The 18789-nt window shown below is 42.9% G+C and overlaps 1 protein-coding gene across 3 annotated transcripts in view; it reads left to right on the top strand.

Annotated features, from left to right (window-relative positions):
* LOC147111230 (putative peptidyl-tRNA hydrolase 2) overlaps window positions 1-18789 on the top strand; it is a 102308-nt gene that overhangs the window by 4440 nt on the left and 79079 nt on the right. Inside the window, exons 4-9 of one of the 3 annotated variants that reach the window (XM_086001936.1) lie at window positions 6274-6339; window positions 8721-8813; window positions 13146-13246; window positions 14818-14932; window positions 16946-16982; window positions 18560-18651. In XM_086001936.1, the coding sequence (XP_085858062.1) occupies window positions 6274-6339; window positions 8721-8813; window positions 13146-13246; window positions 14818-14932; window positions 16946-16982; window positions 18560-18621 (474 nt within the window). In that variant the 3' untranslated portion in view covers window positions 18622-18651. Of the gene's footprint in view, window positions 1-6273; window positions 6340-8720; window positions 8814-13145; window positions 13247-14817; window positions 14933-16945; window positions 17986-18559; window positions 18652-18789 lie in introns of those variants that run through there. The other 2 variants (XR_015080067.1, XM_086001937.1) reach the window with 2 other exon arrangements.

The raw sequence follows: 18789 nt of genomic DNA on the forward strand, positions 1-18789 counted from the left end.
ACCGCCCTCTGTGGCAGAGAATTCCACAGGTTCACCACTCTTTGGGCGAAGAAATTCCTCCTCATTTCAGTCCTAAATGTCCTACCCCTTATCCTTAGACTATGACCCCTGGTTCTGGACTCCCCGACCATCGGGAACATCCTTCCAGCATCTAGTCTGTCCAGGCCTGACAGAATTTTAAAGGTTTCGATGAGATCCCCTCTCAATCTTCTAAACTCCAGTGAGTATAAGCCCAATCGACACAATCTCTCCTCATACGTCATTCCTGCCATCCCAGGTATCAGCCTGGTGAATCTTCGCTGCACTCCTTCCATGGCAAGAACATCCTTCCTCAGATAAGGCGACCAAAACTGCACACAATACTCAAGGTGCGGTCTCACCAAGGCCCTGTACAACTGTAGCAAGACATCCTTGTTCCTGTACTCGAACCCTCTTGCTACGAAGGCCAACATACCATTTGCCTTCTTAACCGCCTGCTGCACCTGCATGCTTACCTTCAGCGACTGGTGCACAAGAACACCCAGGTCTCTTTGCACTTCCCCTTCTCCCAATCTATTGCCATTCAAATAATAATCTGCCTTCCTGTTTTTGCCACCAAAGTGGATAACCTCACATTTATCCACATTATAGTGCATTTGCCATGTTTCTGCCCAATCACCTAACCTGTCCAAATCGTACTGGAGTTTCATGACATCCTCCTCACAGCATACCCTCCCACCCAGCTTTGCGTCGTCTGCAAATTTGGAGATATTACATCCAATTCCCTCGTCCAGATCATTAATACATATTGTGAACAGCTGGGGTCCTAGGACCGATCCTTGCGGTACCCCACTAGTCACTGCCTGCCACTCGGAAAATGACCCGTTTATTCCAACTCTTTGCTTTCTGTCCGCCAACCAGTTCTCTATCCAAGTCAATACCTTGCCCCCAATCCCATGTGCCTTAATTTTGCACGCTAATCTCTTATGCGGGACCTTATCGAAAGCCTTCTGAAAGTCCAAATACACCACATCCACTGGTTCTCCCTTATCTATTTTACCAGTTACATCTTCAAAAAATTCCAGTAGATTAGTCAAGCATGATTTACCTTTTGTAAATCCATGTTGACTTTGTCCGATCCTGTTACTGCTTTCCAAGTGCTCTGCTATTACATCTTTTATAATGGACTCTAGCATTTTCCCCACTACCGATGTCAGGCTTACCGGTCTATAATTCCCCGCTTTTTCTCTGCCACCTTTTTTGAATAGTGTGGTAACATTAGCTACCCTCCAATCCATGGGTACTGTTCCAGAGTCTATCGAGTTCTGGAAGATGACCAGCAATGCATCTACTATTTCTAGGGCCACTTCCTTAAGTACCCTGGGATGTAGATTATCAGGCCCTGGGGATTTATCAGCCTTCAGTCCCATCAATTTTCCTAACACCATTTCCCTACAAATACTGATTTCTTTCAGTTCCACCCTTTCATCAGACCCTATGTTCCCTGGTATTTCTGGGAGGTTATTTGTGTCCTCCTTTGTGAAGACAGAACCAAAATATGTATTTAGTTGGTCTGCCATTTCTTTGTTCCCCATTATAAATTCCCCCGATTCTGACTGCAAGGGACCTACGCTTGACTTCACCAATCTTTTTCTCTTCACAAATCTATAAAAGCTTTTACAGTCAGTTTTTATGTTCCTTGCAAGCTTACTCTCATATTCTATTTTCCCTTTCTTAATTAATCCCTTTGTCCTCCTTTGTTGAATCCTGAACTGCTCCCAATCCTCAGGATTATTGCTTTTTCTGGCCAATTTGTATGTCCTCTCCTTGGATCTTATGCTATCCCTAATTGCCCTTGTTAGCCACGGTTGAGTCACCTTTTTTGTTTTATTTTTATGCCAAACTGGGATGAACAACTTCTGTAGTTCATCCATTCGGTCTTTGAATGTTTGCCATTGCCTATCCACCGTCAACCCTTTGAGTGCCATTCCCCAATCAATCCTACCCAACTCGCTCCTCAGACCATCGTAGTTTCCTTTATTTAAATTGAGGACCCTAGTTTCTGAGTCAACTACTTCATTCTCCATCTTCATGAAGAATTCGATCATATTATGATCGCTCCGACCCAAGGGGCCTCGTACAACAAGATTGCTAATTAATCCTTTCTCGTTACATAATACCCAGTCTAAGATGGCCTGATCTCTGGTTGGTTCCTCGACATACTGGTCCGGGAAACCATCCCGTAAACACTCCAGGAATTCCTCCTCCACAGTATTGTTACTAATTTGGTTAGCCCAATCTATATGTAGATTAAAGTCACCCATGATGACTGCTGTGCCCTTATTGCATGCTTCTTTAACTTCCCTTTTAGTGCCATCCCCAACCTCCGCCTTACTGTTTGGAGGTCTATATACCACTCCCACTAATGTTTTTTTCCCCTTAGTATTTCTCAATTCTACCCATACAGATTCCACAGCATCAGAGCTAATATCCTTCATTACAATTGTGTTAATCCCTTCTTTAACCAGTAATGCTACCCCTCCTCCCTTTCCTTTTTGCCTATCTTTCCTGAATATCGAATACCCCTGGATGTTGAGTTCCCAGTCTTGGCCATCCTTGAGCCACGTTTCCGTAATCCCAACCAAATCATATTCGTTTACCTCTATTTGCGCAGCCAATTCATCCACCTTATTACAAATGCTCCTCGCATTAAGACACAAAGCCTTCAGGCTTGTTTTTTTAACGCTCTTAGACCTATTAGAGTTATTATTTACTGTGGCCACGTTTGATTTAAACCGTTGATTTTTCTGACTGCCACTTTTGTTTTTCTCCTTCCTATCTTTTGCTTTTATCCTTGTTTCCCTTTCCTCTGTCTCCCTGCTCAGGTTCCCAACCCCCTTCCATTTTAGTTTAAACCCTACCCCACAGCACTAGCAAACAAACCCCCTAGGACATCGGTTCCAGCCCTGCCCAGGTGCAGACTGTCTGGTTTGAACTGGTCCCACCTCCCCCAGAACCGGTTCCAATGTCCCAGGAACTTGAATCCCTCCCCCTGGCACCATTCCTCTAGCCACGTATTCATCTGAAGTATCCTTCTATTTCTACTCTGACTCGCACGTGGCACTGGTAGCAATCCTGAGATCACTACCTTTGAGGTCCTGTTTTTTAATTTACCTCCTAACTCCCTATATTCCGCTTTTAGGACCTCATCCCGCTTTTTACCTACATCGTTGGTGCCTATATGCACCACGACAACTGGCTGTTCACCCTCCCCTTCCAAGATGTTCTGCAGCCGCTCGGAGACATCCTTGACCCTTGCACCAGGGAGGCAACACACCATCCTGGAGTCTCGTTTGCGGCCACAGAAACGCCTATCTATTCCCCTTACAATTGAATCCCCTATTACTATAGCTCTACCACTCTTTTTCCTCCCATTCTGTGCAGCAGAGCCACCCCTGGTGCCAGGAAGTTGGCTTCTGCTGCCTTCCTCTGATAAGCCATCCCCCCCAACAGTACTCAAAGTGGTGTATCTGTTGGAGAGGGGGATGGCCACAGGGGACCCCTGCACTACCTGCCTGCACCTAGTACTCTGCCTGTTGGTCACCCGTTCCCTTTCTTCCTGTCCAACCTCTACCTGCGGTGTGTCCAACTCCCTAAACGTGCTATTCACGATGTCCCGAGCATCGTGAATGCTCTAGTATGCATTCAATCGCAGCTCCAGCGCCGCAATGCGGTCTGTCAGTAGCTGCAGCTGGGTGCACTTCCTACACACGTAGTTGTCAGGGACACCGGAAGTGTCCCTGAGTTCCCACATATTGCAGGAGGAGCATATCACGTGCCCGGGCTGTCCTGCCATGATTTACCCTTTAATTAATTGAATTTAAATTAAATCAATCAATCCCACTAATTACACTACAGTTAAATAGTTTACCAACAGTCCCTGCTACACCAGAGAGACCTTTAGAAACTATAAACCAGAGTTAAAGTTTAAAAAAGAGAGAAATACTCACCAACCAATCACTTACCTGCTTCCTGCTGACGTCACACTTTGATTACTTTTTACCTCTCTCCCCTGCTGCTGAGTTGGTCGGGCCTCGTTCACTGCCGCCGCTTTTAAGCTCCGCCTCGCGCTGCAATCCTCACCCAGGTCCGATGCTGTGGTCGGGCCTCGCTCATTGCCGGTTTTAAGCTCTGCCTAGCGCTGCAATCCTCACCCAGGTCCGATGCTCTGGTCGGGCCTCGCTCACTGCCGGTTTTAAGCTCCGCCTCACGCTGCAATCCTCACCCAGGTCCGATGCTCTCCATGTCCTCCTGTAATTTGTTGCAGTCCTCCTCAGTATTGACTGTCCCCCCCCCCCCCCCCAAATTTGGTATAATCTGCAAATTTAGAAATTGTGTTTTTGATTCTAAAGTCTAAATCGTTAATGTAAATTGTGAACAGCAGTGAACCCAGCACTGATCCTTGTGGGACACCACTACCCAACTTCTGCCAATGTGAATAGCTACCCTTTACTTCCACTCTCTGCTTTCTGTCTTGAAGCCAGCTAGCAATTCATTCTGCTACTTGTCCCCTGACTCCACATTCTCTGACCTTATTCATAAGGGGCACCTTATTGAAGGCCTTTTGAAAATCTAGATAAATTACATCTACTGCATTACCCTTGTCTACTCTCTTTGTTACCTCTTCAAAAAAATTCAATAAGGTTGGTCAAGCAAGATTTTCCCTTTTGAAATCCATTATACTGTTCGTTTCTAAATGTTCTTCAATTCTCTCCTTTAGTAGGATTCCATTATTATTCCTACCACCGATGTTAAGCTGACTAGTCTATAATTCCCTGGACATGTTCTATCCCCCTTCTTAGATATAGGTATTATTAAATGGCTGATCTTCTACCTCAACTCCACCTTCCAGCACTATCCTCATATCCCTTGATTGCCTTAAATCCAAAAAAGAAAAAGAAATGCTTTCATATTCAGGGCCCTGATGTAAAAAGCCTACATTACTCTGTCCCCTGTCTTCTTTCATTTGCAATTTTCAGTTTGTGTTACAGATTTGGGATGGTCTTGTTTTCATTTTTTGAGTTTGGCGACCGCATTCATCATCATGGTGGCCAGCATGGCTGTTGATACCTGAAGTAACCGTACCGGTTTAACATTTTGGTTGTCCCTTCTATATAACATGATCAGTAAGGTTTTGTACTTGGTGGTCTGGATTTGGTGTCCTGCAGTTGGGTGAGTTTTTCATCTGTTCTCACCTGGGTTGTTTGACAAAAAGGAAGAGAGAGATTATACCCTGGGGTGAGTGAAAATGCTCACCTTGCATTAATCTCGGCTCTTGTTAGAGCTAGCCAATCAAAAAGTTATACTAACAGCATCTGTGAAGTCTTAACACCCAGAATGAGGTGGCTGGAGAACGACACAGGAGAAGGATGGCGAAGAAACACTTGGCTGGAGGAGCAGAATGATGGTGTGAAGTCATCGTTTTTCTGATAGTTGAAAGGGATGAGATCTGTTTTCTTGGTTATTTCTGGTCTGGACATGTCTATAAGAGGGTTTATAAGTTTCAGCTTGGTTCAGTTTTACACACTTGCCTTTTGAGTTAGAAATGTTTGAGTTCAAGTGCACTCGCTGATTTCAGCACATTATCTAGACTGACATTCCAATGCAGTACTGAGGGAGTTCTGCATTGTTGGGAGTGCCATCTCACATTGCAACATTAAATCGAGGCCCCGCCTGTCAGATCAGGTGGGTGTAAAAGATTGCATGGCTGTATTCAAAGAACAACAGGGGAGTTTTCCCAGTGTCCTGGCCAACATTCCTTCCTCAACCAACACCACAGATCAACTGGTCATTCATCTCATTTGTGGAACTATACTGTGCAATTAGGCTGGTCTGTTAACAACATTAACTGCACTTTAACAATAATTCATTGGCTGTGAAGCACTTTGGGTTGTCCTGAGGATGTGCTGTATAAATGACAGTTCTTTCTTTCAATAAAACTGTTTGTTTGAATTGATTTTCTTCCCTCCCGGTCAGAAGTGGCGTGCCTTTGTTTAGTGTCTTGCTAGACTGCCTGACTGGGAATTTGGTTTGATAGTCGTGGAGGTGTTTCCTTCACGGAGACAGTTCCTTGTATTTCTACAGCATTTAAATATTTACTGTTGATCAAAGTGATTCTTTATCTGATCTTATCCCATCATGAAACTGCTTGGGTGCTCATTGTGTCTGTGGTGCTGAGACTTCACTTTGCTGCATAATAGCTAATCAGTGTGTCCTCTCTCTTTCTGCTCACAGGCTCTGATTAAAACTGGGAATCAATCCAGCGATTCTGCTGCTCTGTTTTACTTCAGTGAGCTTGAAGTAAGGACCATATTTATGATGTTTCTCACAAAAAGCAGCGACTGGAGATATGTCTGTACAGCAACACATTAGAGCTATGAATGTGACCCGTTTAAAAACAAAACACAAATTCATGTTGTTTTAAAACAAACCCTAAACTTTCTTTTCTTTCCATCTGAGGCGCTGTTTGATGAGCTTTGGCATATTTTATTAACTTCAGCCATTCTTCGCATGAAAGAGGTATTTTTCAGCCCACTACCGATCCTGTGTCCAATTTTACAATCATGGGTTTCTTAAAAGAATGTGCTGTAGCCTCAGCCCTGTCTGCTGGTGGGGGAACTAAAGCAAGGGCCAGCTATCACACCAGCTTTCAGTGTGAAACACTATTAGTGCCATTAAGTTGCAGGTAAATCCTGAGACTATGAAGGTTTTTTAAAAAAATAGTGGGAAATGAAGCGGGCATATTCATGCAACAAGTACCGATCCTAAAAGCGCCTAGAAGGTGATGATCTGGCTTGAAAGGAGGATGTTTGGTTTTAAATACGTCAGTGGACAGGAAGTTTAATACGACCAAATTTGTGCTTAAATTGCTAAATTGGGAGCCATTGTCATAGTGTAATTGTCCTTATGGGGATCATATGGAGCAGTTAGGGTCCAGGGAACAGAAAACAGTAGGGACAAGGATCCCAATTAAAAGCTGCTTATTTTTAGCAACTTTAATGAAACCTTTTCTAATTTAAACAACAGTGAACCATTGAAAATCAAAGGGGCCTCTGATGCAACTTTTTGTTCTAAAGCCTGAGATCCTATTAAAAAGGTGAATTGTACTTGGCTCCATTTATACTCTGGTTTAATAGGCATGATTTTTTTGTCATTCTACATTATTATTCTTTTCTTCATGTCATGCCAAAATATTAACTGTTGTGGTTTCTCGTTTGGTATCACTGAAGCATTCTGACCAGTGGGAGGCTCCGCGAACATCCATCCTGCCTGTGTAAATGTAGGATCTGGAGCGTGTTCAGCAGCTACAGATTTTACATTATAGCTCTGACTGAGACCCTTTACCTTTGCAGTTTCTACTATACTGTGTTTTTTGGATTTTGTTTTGTGTGTGCCATAGCTTTATTCTGGGATTTTGCCTGACTTCAACTAGCATTTTCTGATTCTTTCACTCCCCCTTCCACCACTTGAAGTCTCTAACTGGTGATTTGTTGGAGATATTTTTTTTGAGTCGGAAACACTGATTTTTTTTCCTGTTTACAGCCTTTTTTGACCTCCGTGTTGTTGCTGCTTCCTGTCCCACCCCAATTGCAACATACAATACAGAGTCTTCAAGACAGAAAATGTTTGACTTGCTGTTACAAATTTGTGTCTGTGCTCTAGATATTCTGTCAGATTCAGTGACATAGGTCTCTCCCATAAGCGAACCTCGTGCCTCTTACACCCAGGAGCTCTCCTGTATTGCCCCATATCACTTCTATGATAGTGTGATCCGAGGGCATAACAATAAGACTCCTTTGTTCTAGAAACTGGATAGTGTGAACCCTGCATGTTCCCTCACGTGTACTTTGCAGTCTTCTGAAAAACGGACTGATTTAATGCTTTAGTGAGATGAGGCCCGATACGAATCATTAAGCTGCTTTCTTTTACAGTCAGCAAGTGAATGTACAGAGTAACCACTACAGCAAATGTCACCTTTCTTTAATTTAATTTCAGTTCCTCCTGGTAACAAAGAAAATAATAAAACATGCCACACTGTCCTAGTTAGTAAGCTAAGTAGCACTTCCTTTTGGCCAACCCTTTCACTGACTTGGACCAAAGCTTGTTATTGACTCTCTGAGCCCTTGCCTTTCTCTCTCAGTAGATTTTATCAACTGACCTAGAACATCTATTTTTTTTTTGTCCTTTCCCTCCCTGTCTGGACAAGAAGTGAACTCTTCTCCCATTCACGCGCTCTGGGTCTTGGGACTAGCCAGCGAGCTGTCAATCATTGGCTTCCTGGATGTGAGAGCTAGCTAGACCACCAGGCTGTGAAATCCCTCTCAGCATCTTGTGTGTAAATGTCTACCAGAAATGTGGTAATAAGTCAACTATTGCCCCACATTGTTAAGGATAACAGCTTCAATAACTGGCTCATTTTTATTTCAGACAGCCAATCCCCTATTCAAACAGCTCCAGCCTATCCCTCTGTTAAAATAACAAGGTGTTGCTGTACCTTTGTCAATGAATGCTTAAAACCCTAAATATGACTTCATATTAAAAGCGTTTGTAGTTTAAACCAAAGAATCCCTTCTAGTTCAAATTGTCAATAATCTTTAATTGTGATCCTCGTATTGCTGCATGTGGAAATTGAAAAGTCAAGGTTAGCAATTCATCTCTTTTTTTCACATTTTAATTTTCAGATGTTTTCTGGATTTGAGGTTGGTGAATCTTTGACCTTTGCATATAAGATGGTGTTCGTGGTGAACATGGAATTGACCATGGGAATCGGAAAGGTACAGTGTTCTTGACACTCTCATCCCAAAGGAAAGGCATGGACCACACTAAAATAAACCCTTGATTAATGTTCTATAATTGGAAATCTTAAAGCTGTAGATATTAAAATAAAAATTTGTATGTAAATTTAAAATGCTGTTGTTCCTCCAGAGGGCATCTTGGGAATCGATACTAGATTCTGCTCACCTGGGAGTCAAAGTGACAGCTGTGATGCTGAATCCATTAATGGGCCCAGAAATTCGGGTCGGGGGCTTCCCGCGGGTGCGAGTCTCCGACCTGCACTTACCTTGCGCGCCAGCCGTTGAGCTGTGGGCCCCCGTGGGATTCCGATCCGGGGCCTGCTCCAACTGCCGGCGCGCAGTGCTTGCGTATCCCAGGGGCGCAGTTAGTTTGATGCGTCCCCTGGGATCACGTGGGCCATGGAGAGCCAATTGTAGCAGGGAAATGCTCCATTCATAAAATTGACAGGAAGAGCTGTCAAAACCATAAATACTATAAGCCCCAAAACATCACTAAAACCTCAAATAATTTTTTTTTTAAATCACTTTTTAAATAAACTATAAATTACATGAAATAACTATTTTAAACAATAATTTAAATTTTTGAAAAAAATAATTTTATTTTCTAACGGGGCTAAAAATAAACTTACCTTTTAAAGTATTTAAAAATAATAAACCTGTGGAAAAAATGTTTTCATTTTCATTAATTCACCACTTACCTTGTAAAAAGCAGGCCTTGCGACTGCATTTTATATGTGTAACTTCTGGAGACTTACCCTCCCGGGAAAACCTGGAAAAAAAACCGTAAGTTCGATGCGCACGCGCAGCCTCTCCTGCGCACTCGACCTCTGAACCCCTGCTTTCAGGGGAACGGAAGTGCCGGTTTCCCGCGTATGCGCAGTGCATGCACGAAACTGGCACTTCCATTGGGCTTACGAGTGAGTACCCCGTGCGTACTCACCCGTGGAGACCCGAATTTCTGGGCCAGTGTGTCTGCCTCACGTGTTGCCTGGGGAATGGGGGTCTCCTCAGCCACCCATAAAATGCTGGCCATTACGGGTTAGCAGAATTATACTCTGGTTGAAATAATAGATTTTGTTTAATTTTATTTACTAGATGATTATTATAGACAGAATCATAATACCTGCCCTTTTTGTACTGTGTGAATTTGCAACTGTGATACTGAATTTCTGATCCTGGATCTCCATGTGAATATAGAATCATGAAAGTAGACTTTTTTTCCCCCATTGAAAGATGAAGCAACCCATTGGAAAGCTTAAAACTTAAATGGATTGCTTTTTCTTTCTCCTGCCATTTCTTTATTTTGTTTTCTTCATTTTCTTCACCCACCAGGGCACTATCAAAGGTGAAAAGAAAAAAACACTCCCAATTCTGAAATACAGAAGCGTCTAAAAAGAGATGATACGTTAATGTATTGGTTGAGACTCTGTCACAATTTGTACATAGGAACAGGAAGAGGCCATTCGGCCCCTCGAGCCTCTTCCGCCATTCGCTGAGATCATGGCTGATCTGCGACCTAACTCCATATACCCGCCTTTGGCCCATATCCCTTAATACCTTTGATTAACAAAAATCTATCAATCTATTAATTGAAAATTAACAATTGATCGAGCATCAATTGCCATTTGCGGAAGAGAGTTCCGAACTTCTACCACCCTTTGTGTGTAGAAGTGTTTCCTAATTTCACTCCTGAAAGTACTGGCTCTAATTTTTAGACTATGCCCCCGAGTCCTAGAATCCCCAACCAGCGGAAATAGTTTCTCTCTATCTACCCTATCTGTTCCCCTTAATATCTTGAAAACTTCGATCAAATCACTCCTTAACCTTCTAAATTCCAGGGAGTACAACCCTAATTTGTGTAATCACTCCTTGTAATTTAACCCTTAGAGTCCGGGTAAAATTCTGGTAAACCTACGCTGCACTCCCTCCAAGGCCAATATATCCTTCCTCAGGTGTGGTGCCCAGAACTGCTCACAGTGCTCCCGGTGTGGCCCACCTATCTCATTGAAACTTATAAAATAATCTCATTGAAACTTATAAAATTCTAACAGGACTAGACAGACTAGATGCAGGAAGGATGTTTCTGATGGCAGGGGAGTCCAGAACCAGGGGTCACAGTCTAAGGATAAGGGGTAGGCCATTCAGAACAGAGATGAGGAGGAATTTCTTCACCCAGAGAGTGGTGAACCTGTGGAATTCTCTACCACAGAAGGCAGTTCATTAAATATATTCAAGAAGGAGTTGGATATATTTCTTAAGGCTAAAGGGATATGGGGAGAAGGCAGGGACAGGGTACTGAGTTTGGATGATCAGCCATGATCTCATTGAATGGCGGAGCAGGCTCGAGGGGCCGAATGGCCTGCTCCTGCTCCTATCTTCTATGTTTCTATGTTAACCAGGGTTTTGTATAGCTGCAGCATAACTTCTACCCCCTTATATTCTAGTCCTCTAGATATAAAGGTATTCCAGTTCTCTAGTTATTGTACCCCTTTGTCAGGTTGGGAAGGTGACCTGCTTTTCCACTCAAACTGGCCAATGCACACGACAGACTTCCTCCCTGCGTCACCACCCCCCCCAAGACACCCAGCTTGGTCTTTTTAGAGTTTTGTGCCACCACACTGTTTTTACGCCATTTTAACTAAAAAAAGAGGGTGTAGCTGCAATATCGTGCAGTGCTGCAAGGTGTGTTCCCCAGACATAGTTCGTCTGTGTTCAAAGTGACATATGTGATCCATCCATTTAATAAAATGTTGCTTTAATTTCTAAACACATTTAAATTCTATTTAAAAAAAAAAAAAACTCTAGGCTCTCGGGGTGAATATAATTGAGGTTTAGATGGATGAAGCTGACGTCAGATGTCTCAGTTTTTAAAATCACTTCGTTTTATGCTCTTTTTGAAAGAAACGTTGATTTCTTCAGCTTGAAGTTGTGGGGAATGTATCATTTGCCTATTTTTGACGGATTGTCTGAACAATGGGATGGAAATAAACGGCTGAAAATTCCATAGCTAAACCATAAACACAGATTTCAAAATATATGGTATTGGGTTTGGATTTGAATAAGGATGACTGTTGCAAGTAACCATGTTAAATACTGTACAGAAATAAGGCAAAACCCATCCCTCCAACAATGCAGCAGTTCAGAACCAGTAACAGTAACTGTTAGATGAATGCTGTAACTCCAGTGACACTGCTAGCTTTGTGTTCAAAGTGAATGAATTATGGGGCTTTGTGAAATGGCCTATTCAGGCCACAATGTCTGGGGAATTCCTTGACCAAAGTCCATCTTCTGACCACATTGCTGAGATCAGGAACTCGCTTCATGAGAAAATGTGCTTTACACACAGTAATGGTTTGTGTTAAATAACGACTGGAAAAACTCAGCAGGCCAGGCAGCATCCGTGGAGAGAGAAACAGAGTTAACGTTTCAGGTCAAAGACCTTTCGTTTGTGTTGAGTGTTTAAGGTCATGTGATCGTGTTTTGGACTTCAGAAACCATTTTTCAAACTCCTCAGATGACTTCGACTGTCCGTTCTGCTGATAAGCAATATAGATCAAGAACATCTCCACTCTGAGGTTAGCTAGCAGTGGATTTATTTTTATTTGTTCTCTGGATGTAGGCAATGCTGCATTTATTGCCCATCCCTAGTTACCCTGAATCGCCACAGTCCTTGTGGTGATGGTAGTCCCACAATGATGTTGGATAGGATACATTTAGCCTTAGCAATCATAAGGAGGGAGGAAATCGGTTAGGGTTCCTGCTCCTAATTGCTATCTAGGGAGCCGTGTTGGAACTGCATCTTTGTGGACATCAGGTGAAGGTGAGATCGAACTTCGTTGCAATGTTCTTCATGGTCTGCTTACACTATGCAGGCTCATACATGAACAATTGAACATTTATTGCCGTTCCTTCATTGTCGCTGTGTCAAAATCCTGGAACTCCCTACCTAACGCCATTGTGGGAGTACCTTCACCACATGGATTGTAGTGGTTAAAGAACACCCACCACCACCACCACCTCAAGGGCAACTAGGGATGGGCAATAAATGCCGGCCATGCCAACGACGCCCACATGCTGAAGACTGATTTAAAACATTAACTTCTGAAGGACGGCTGGTGTCTGGGACCATCCCCCAACAGGGCTCTGAGAAAATGGGTGTCGGTGGGGAAGAGTAGTTTAAAAACCTGATCTAAATGACTTACATAATGTTGAAAGGTAATTCATTTATTTGTTAGAATCCTAAGCTTGCTTTCAATCTAGGCCAGGGGGTCCCATTGAAGCTGTTCCCTAAAGGTGTGTACAATTCTGCAGGTTGCAGCACAGGTGGCTCATGCTGCTGTGGGCTTGTATCAGATGATGATGGAGGAGCCAGACAGTTGGCAACAGATGTTGAGAACATGGGACAATGATGGGTGAGTAGTGCTGGCAACTAATACAGGCCTGTGTCATAGAAGGATATTATTTGAACATGTGTGTGGAAATTACTCATTGTGCATAATTTAGGGAAGAGAAAGCTCTGAAGGATTGTTAACGTTGATGAATGGCTAATGAGAATTGTGCTATCCAGTTGCTAGAAGGTGGGAATCAGAATACAAAGAACAAAATCTGTTTGTAAAATGAAATGTAAGCTGGCAGTTTGGGATGCACAAAACATTATTTAGGTTATATTGCCTGATTTACAGTAAATCCAAATGGAGAGCTCCTCCATTATCAACGTAATCTTTCTTCTTGTCACTAGAGGGCGCTCTGAAATAATTGCGACCAAATTTTGCAGTACCAAGGAAGGGCAGGGCTAATGGCATGCGTCAGCCTCAAATGCTGATGGGAACCTGACTGAACTCAGTCAGATCTCCATGCCATGTTGTGTACACATTCTTAAGTTCATATTATAGCGTTAGCCTGTTTTTGTGGTCTTTTATGAGATGTTCACTAAATTCTGCACCTTTTTATGATTGATTTCCAGGGACTATGAGCTAACAACTGTGCAGTATGCGCCGTAACACTACAGCTGCTCTGTTACTTGCAAGTCCGGAGAGAAGTAGTAGTTCTTCCCCTTCCCAACTTGTTATTTCGAGCACGATCCCAACTATATTTCAGTGACCTATTACTGTCTCAAACTGAAGGGATGTTATTGATTGTCGTCATTTTCTTTGCTTGCAAGGAAGGAAATGTGATTTATTAACGCTGCAACATGTTGACATCACATCATCGTCCACGTGAATATAGCTTGCTTTCTAGCAATGCGAGTGATGCTTAAAGGACATGAGGGAGGGGGAATCCCTCAACGAAAAGCAGGATCCCTGCTTTTCTCCATAATTGGAGACTTGCTAATGAAATTGCATTCCCTAAAATTATACACGTCAAAGCCATGTGTTCCTGAAATTTCGCTAGTGGGTTGTTAATATATAGAGAATTGGCAGCCTTCTGTTTTTCATTTAAAAGAGGAATGGTTACTGTTGGATTGCTCCAGTAATGAAGTAAATGCTGCATTTGGCTGACAAGATAATGCAGAACCCTCACATTTTGAGAGATGTCCTGGATCTGAAGAAAATAAAAGTAAGATTGACCTAGCACAAGTTCTACACCTGCTGGGCTGGATTATATCCTAATTGCTCAATTTAATATTGAGAGTACAATGTTAAACATTGCACATTACAGCATTCTGGGGACCTGGACAAAACTGGACCTTTTATTCTCTACCTGGTACACCTCTACTCTCAAGTGATGTTTACTCTTCCCATGGATGGCTATATAAACCAGAATATGATTTTTTTGCTGCAGTAAATGTATAAAATGAACAGAACAGGGTGAAATGACAGCAAATGAGGTGCTTCCTTTTGTATTACTTTTCCACTGAAAATAGTAGGAACGAAAGTGTGGATGTGACTATATTGCATCTGGGCAATATTTATTCTTCCTGCCCTGTTAAGTGACTCTTAACCTTTCAGCTCCTGTTTTAGTTCGCTGAATTTCTGTTTTTCAGAAGTAAGAAGATTGTATTGAAGGGGCTGAGCACTGGGCATGTCCTAGAGTTACAAGAACAGGCTTGCCGACTGAAGCTGCCAAACTACCTGGTACAGGATGCAGGAAGGACCCAGGTAAACAGTATTGTTTCCTTCAGTGGATTATAAACTTAACTTTTTCTCTCAATTGTGAGCTATGAATAATGGCCCGAAATTTGCGGTCAGCGGTGAAGCTAAGGCGCTGGCCGCTGGCCTCGAGGAAAAGCTGTCCACGGAGATCTCGCAATCTCTTGCGGCGAGAAGTTTACCTTTCTCGACATGCAATTGATTGTAGCGCTGTGTAATGGGAATCCCCAGCAAAGAGCTGCGGTGACATCAACAAGCTGTCTAAGCAGCCAATCACCTTGAAGAATTCTCACAGACAGCAAACCAGGAAATTAAAAGCATTGAATTATCTGCACTTTATTTTGCTCTCTGTAACATTTTTTTTTAAAGATTGGGACAAATACTAGGGTTAAGTAGAAGCTGAAATATCGTGAACAAACTTTTAAAAAGTTATATTTTATTTTAATTTTTATTATATTGGAGAAATTTGACACTCCACAAATATAAAAATTATTTTTTCAGGGCCAGAATGTTTGTTTAGCAGTCAATATGCTGTTAAAACCCCAGTTACACCTATTCTAACAAGGCTTAACATTTAATGGGGTATTTAACAGCGATATTAGCGCAGAAAAGCTCAAGTTTTTGTCAGTTCAACTGATTTCACGGATTGCTGGCGGTGGGTGGATGGTGTTCACAGCACAGCCTGTGTTGGTGCAGTGAATGACTGACCGCAACTTCAGGATTTCCGCTTTTAGATGCGCCTGCGCTACATCCTGATGTTACGGTCCGTTTCAGAGAGGTAGTGACAGCGACGCTGACAGTTCGCCATCATTACCCACTGCAAAAGGGTCGTGCACATATGAGTTTCTTAGTGTACAGTTGTTCTGAAGGTGCTATTTCATACTGCGGGATGGTTCCGCACGTGCTTGTGGTTCTCCATGTCACCCAAGTGGCTATTCTAGACGTATGAGCTTCGACAGCTGACTTAACCATAGGATGCATGACAGCCCAGCACCTGCCTAAATATACAGCACCCAGCGGTCGTCATTGAACAGCAATCAGGTGGGATGTCTGGCTTTTTAGCCCCTCCAAAACTCAAGACACTGGAGGTTAACTATAGTGCTAGCTCAGGTCAACTATTTCAGTATAAACCAGGGATTGCACCTGGGACTTTTTTGATCAGTATAACTCAGTACTGCACCACATATTGCATTTATCCACTGACTGATCTCTAAAAAGTAAAGATAGGCTCCCATTGTGGCTCAGTAACTTAGTGAGCCATACAGACACAATTATGTTCCAAGTTCGATTGCCAGTTTTATACTGAGGAAACTAATCTCCGCTAGGGTGGTGGCATATATAGAAACATAGAAGATAGGAGCAGGAGTAGGTCATTCGGCCCCTCGAGCCTGCTCCGCCATTTAATGAGATCATGGCTGATCATCCAAATTCAGTACCCTGTCCCTGCCTTCTCCCCATATCCCTTGATCCCTTTAGCCTTAAGAAATATATTTAACTCCTTCTTGAATATATTTAATGAATTGGCCTCTACTGCCTTCTGTGGTAGAGAATTCCACAGGTTCACCACTCTCTGGGTGAAGAAATTCCTCCTCATCTCTGTCCTAAATGGCTTACCCCTTATCCTTAGACTGTGACCCCTGGTTCTGGACTCCCCGGCATTCTATGAGTGCCACTGTGTTAAGGAGGGGAATTCAGCCAGGGTTCCTTTTGGCTATCCCACAACTCTTACTAAAGTTTGCTTGTGTAGTTGTCACAGGAAGTCCTGGGTTAGGCTTAGCTGCGACACGCTTTTCTCCCCTCCCCTCCCCCCCCCCCCCCCAGTAGAAAAGCCTGCTGATATTTACTGCCTGGGCACACGTGAATAATGGCCACTCTGGTGACGTAGCAGAGAGTGATTAGGGACAGTGGAATCTTATCCCAATTGTGTATTTGGGAAGGGAGAAAATTAAGAAGGAATGTATTTTTCACACCATTGGTATGTATCTGTGTCTATGACGACTAACTTCTTGTTTTCTCAATCAGATTGTAGCTGGATCTCGCACAGTCCTGGCAATCATAGGTGAGGAGAAGCTGGTCAATCAGGTTACTGGGAGTCTCCAGCTCTTATGACATAAAAAGCCAATATTGGCTTCTACAGAGGGGTTGACTGTTGGAGGCAGTAATGAACTAAAATAAGACACTATGATATGCACTGGATGCCTGCTTGCTAAATGGATAAACCAAATTCATGCTGCCATACAATTTTTTTTTTTGATTCTTAATTTTTAAGTTTTTATTACTGTTGTGTTTGCTTCAAAGTTCAAAGGTTAAAATGCTCCCTTCCCAACAACATTGTAACTACTTTTAGTTCAATGAGGATCCCTGTCTCTGGGTATGCCATCAGTCCTTGATCAGATGTCTAGACTGAATGCCACATGGGACCAAGGCATCTCCTTCATAAGTGAGGGAAAAGCAACTGACATTTGACAAGTGACTGGAATTGTCTTTCATCAACGCGGTCAATAACGGCAGATTAACGACTAAGCTATCCAGTCGTTCTGGAAACATGGTGATCAGTAGTCCTGATCCCTTCAGGTTGGAGCTGGATCCATTATGGTTAGTGGCCTAAGGGGGTGGGAAGAGATGAATAGCAAAAGAACAATGACCCAAATGGATGGTGGGAAGACAGCGGTGGGTGGTGGGGAAATTGGCCTTTCTGTTTCTCCCAAAATATGGGCACTGACTGAACCCAAATTCTGCTTCTCTGGGAGAGTAAGCAAGCAAGGAATGCAATGTTTATTGTCTAATGGCTACGCACTCTTGGTCCAGTTGTACCAGATTAGCTGGTACCTGTGCCATTCTGGTCAGGTGCATCTTATAAATTGCACAGATTCTGCCATGAGATCTCCTCTTGTCTAGTGAGGTTGGCCAAGAACTGAGCAATCTCTGCATCAGAAACCATATTAGTGTTTGAGTCCAGCAGTCAATACTTAAGGTTCAGTAATAGGACTTTGTATTTATATTCTTTGAAACTGTACATATTTAAAGAACTATTGTTACAAATTAAAGCCTGTTTCTCAGTAGTGTTGCCTCATTAACCTGTACTTTGCTTTTGCTCTGATGTCTGCCATGCTATCTGTTGATTGCCTTTATTATAGTTTTCCCCCCCTCCAAACACCCCCCCCCCCCCAAATATTTTTACTTTCTCTCGAAGGAGCTGATTCATACTGGTTCCATTGGTGCTGGTACCCCTGAGGCACCTTGACCAAGTATCCATTCTTGTGTGAGCTGACAGGATGAGGAGATTCTGTTATGAGAGTAATGCCATATTCTGTCCTGTCTACACACGTGTGCGTATTCCAGCAGGGGATCACTGGCCAGCTGTCAAGATTTGGAATCCCCGGTTGATTTTTTTCTTTGCTTGCTGTTCCCCACCCCCAAAAGTCAGTCTCTTTACAAGCCATTGAGGCAGAACTTGGATCATTCTGTGCCAGTTCCTGACATTTTAGGCAAACTTCCCAACTGCACTGCTCCACACGGCAATGCTGCAGTGCAGTCGGTTTAGATTGCAACTTTGGGAGCCGTTACAGGTCATCCAGGTTTCTCCCGATAACTTTGAGACTTGTGTAATAATTTAAGTACTTTGTGACCATTCAGAATCCCAACTGCCACTCGGATCAAATAACAGATATGGGATCTTCTTGGCTCTGTATGGCTGAGTTCGACAGTGGGCAATGCATTTGATTGCAACTGCCTGTAATGCACAAGTGGCAGAAAAGAAAGTGAGTACAGTCATAATGTGATTTACAATGGCTGCTACGTATGATTCTTTCCTGGAAAGTTTGGCAGAGGCCTACTTTTTAGCCAATGCGAAAATAAATTAAACT

The sequence above is a fragment of the Somniosus microcephalus genome, chromosome 11 (genome assembly GCF_052327205.1).
Source record: "Somniosus microcephalus isolate GS21.2 chromosome 11, FLI_Smic_1.0, whole genome shotgun sequence".
Classification (NCBI taxonomy): Eukaryota; Metazoa; Chordata; class Chondrichthyes; order Squaliformes; family Somniosidae; genus Somniosus; species Somniosus microcephalus.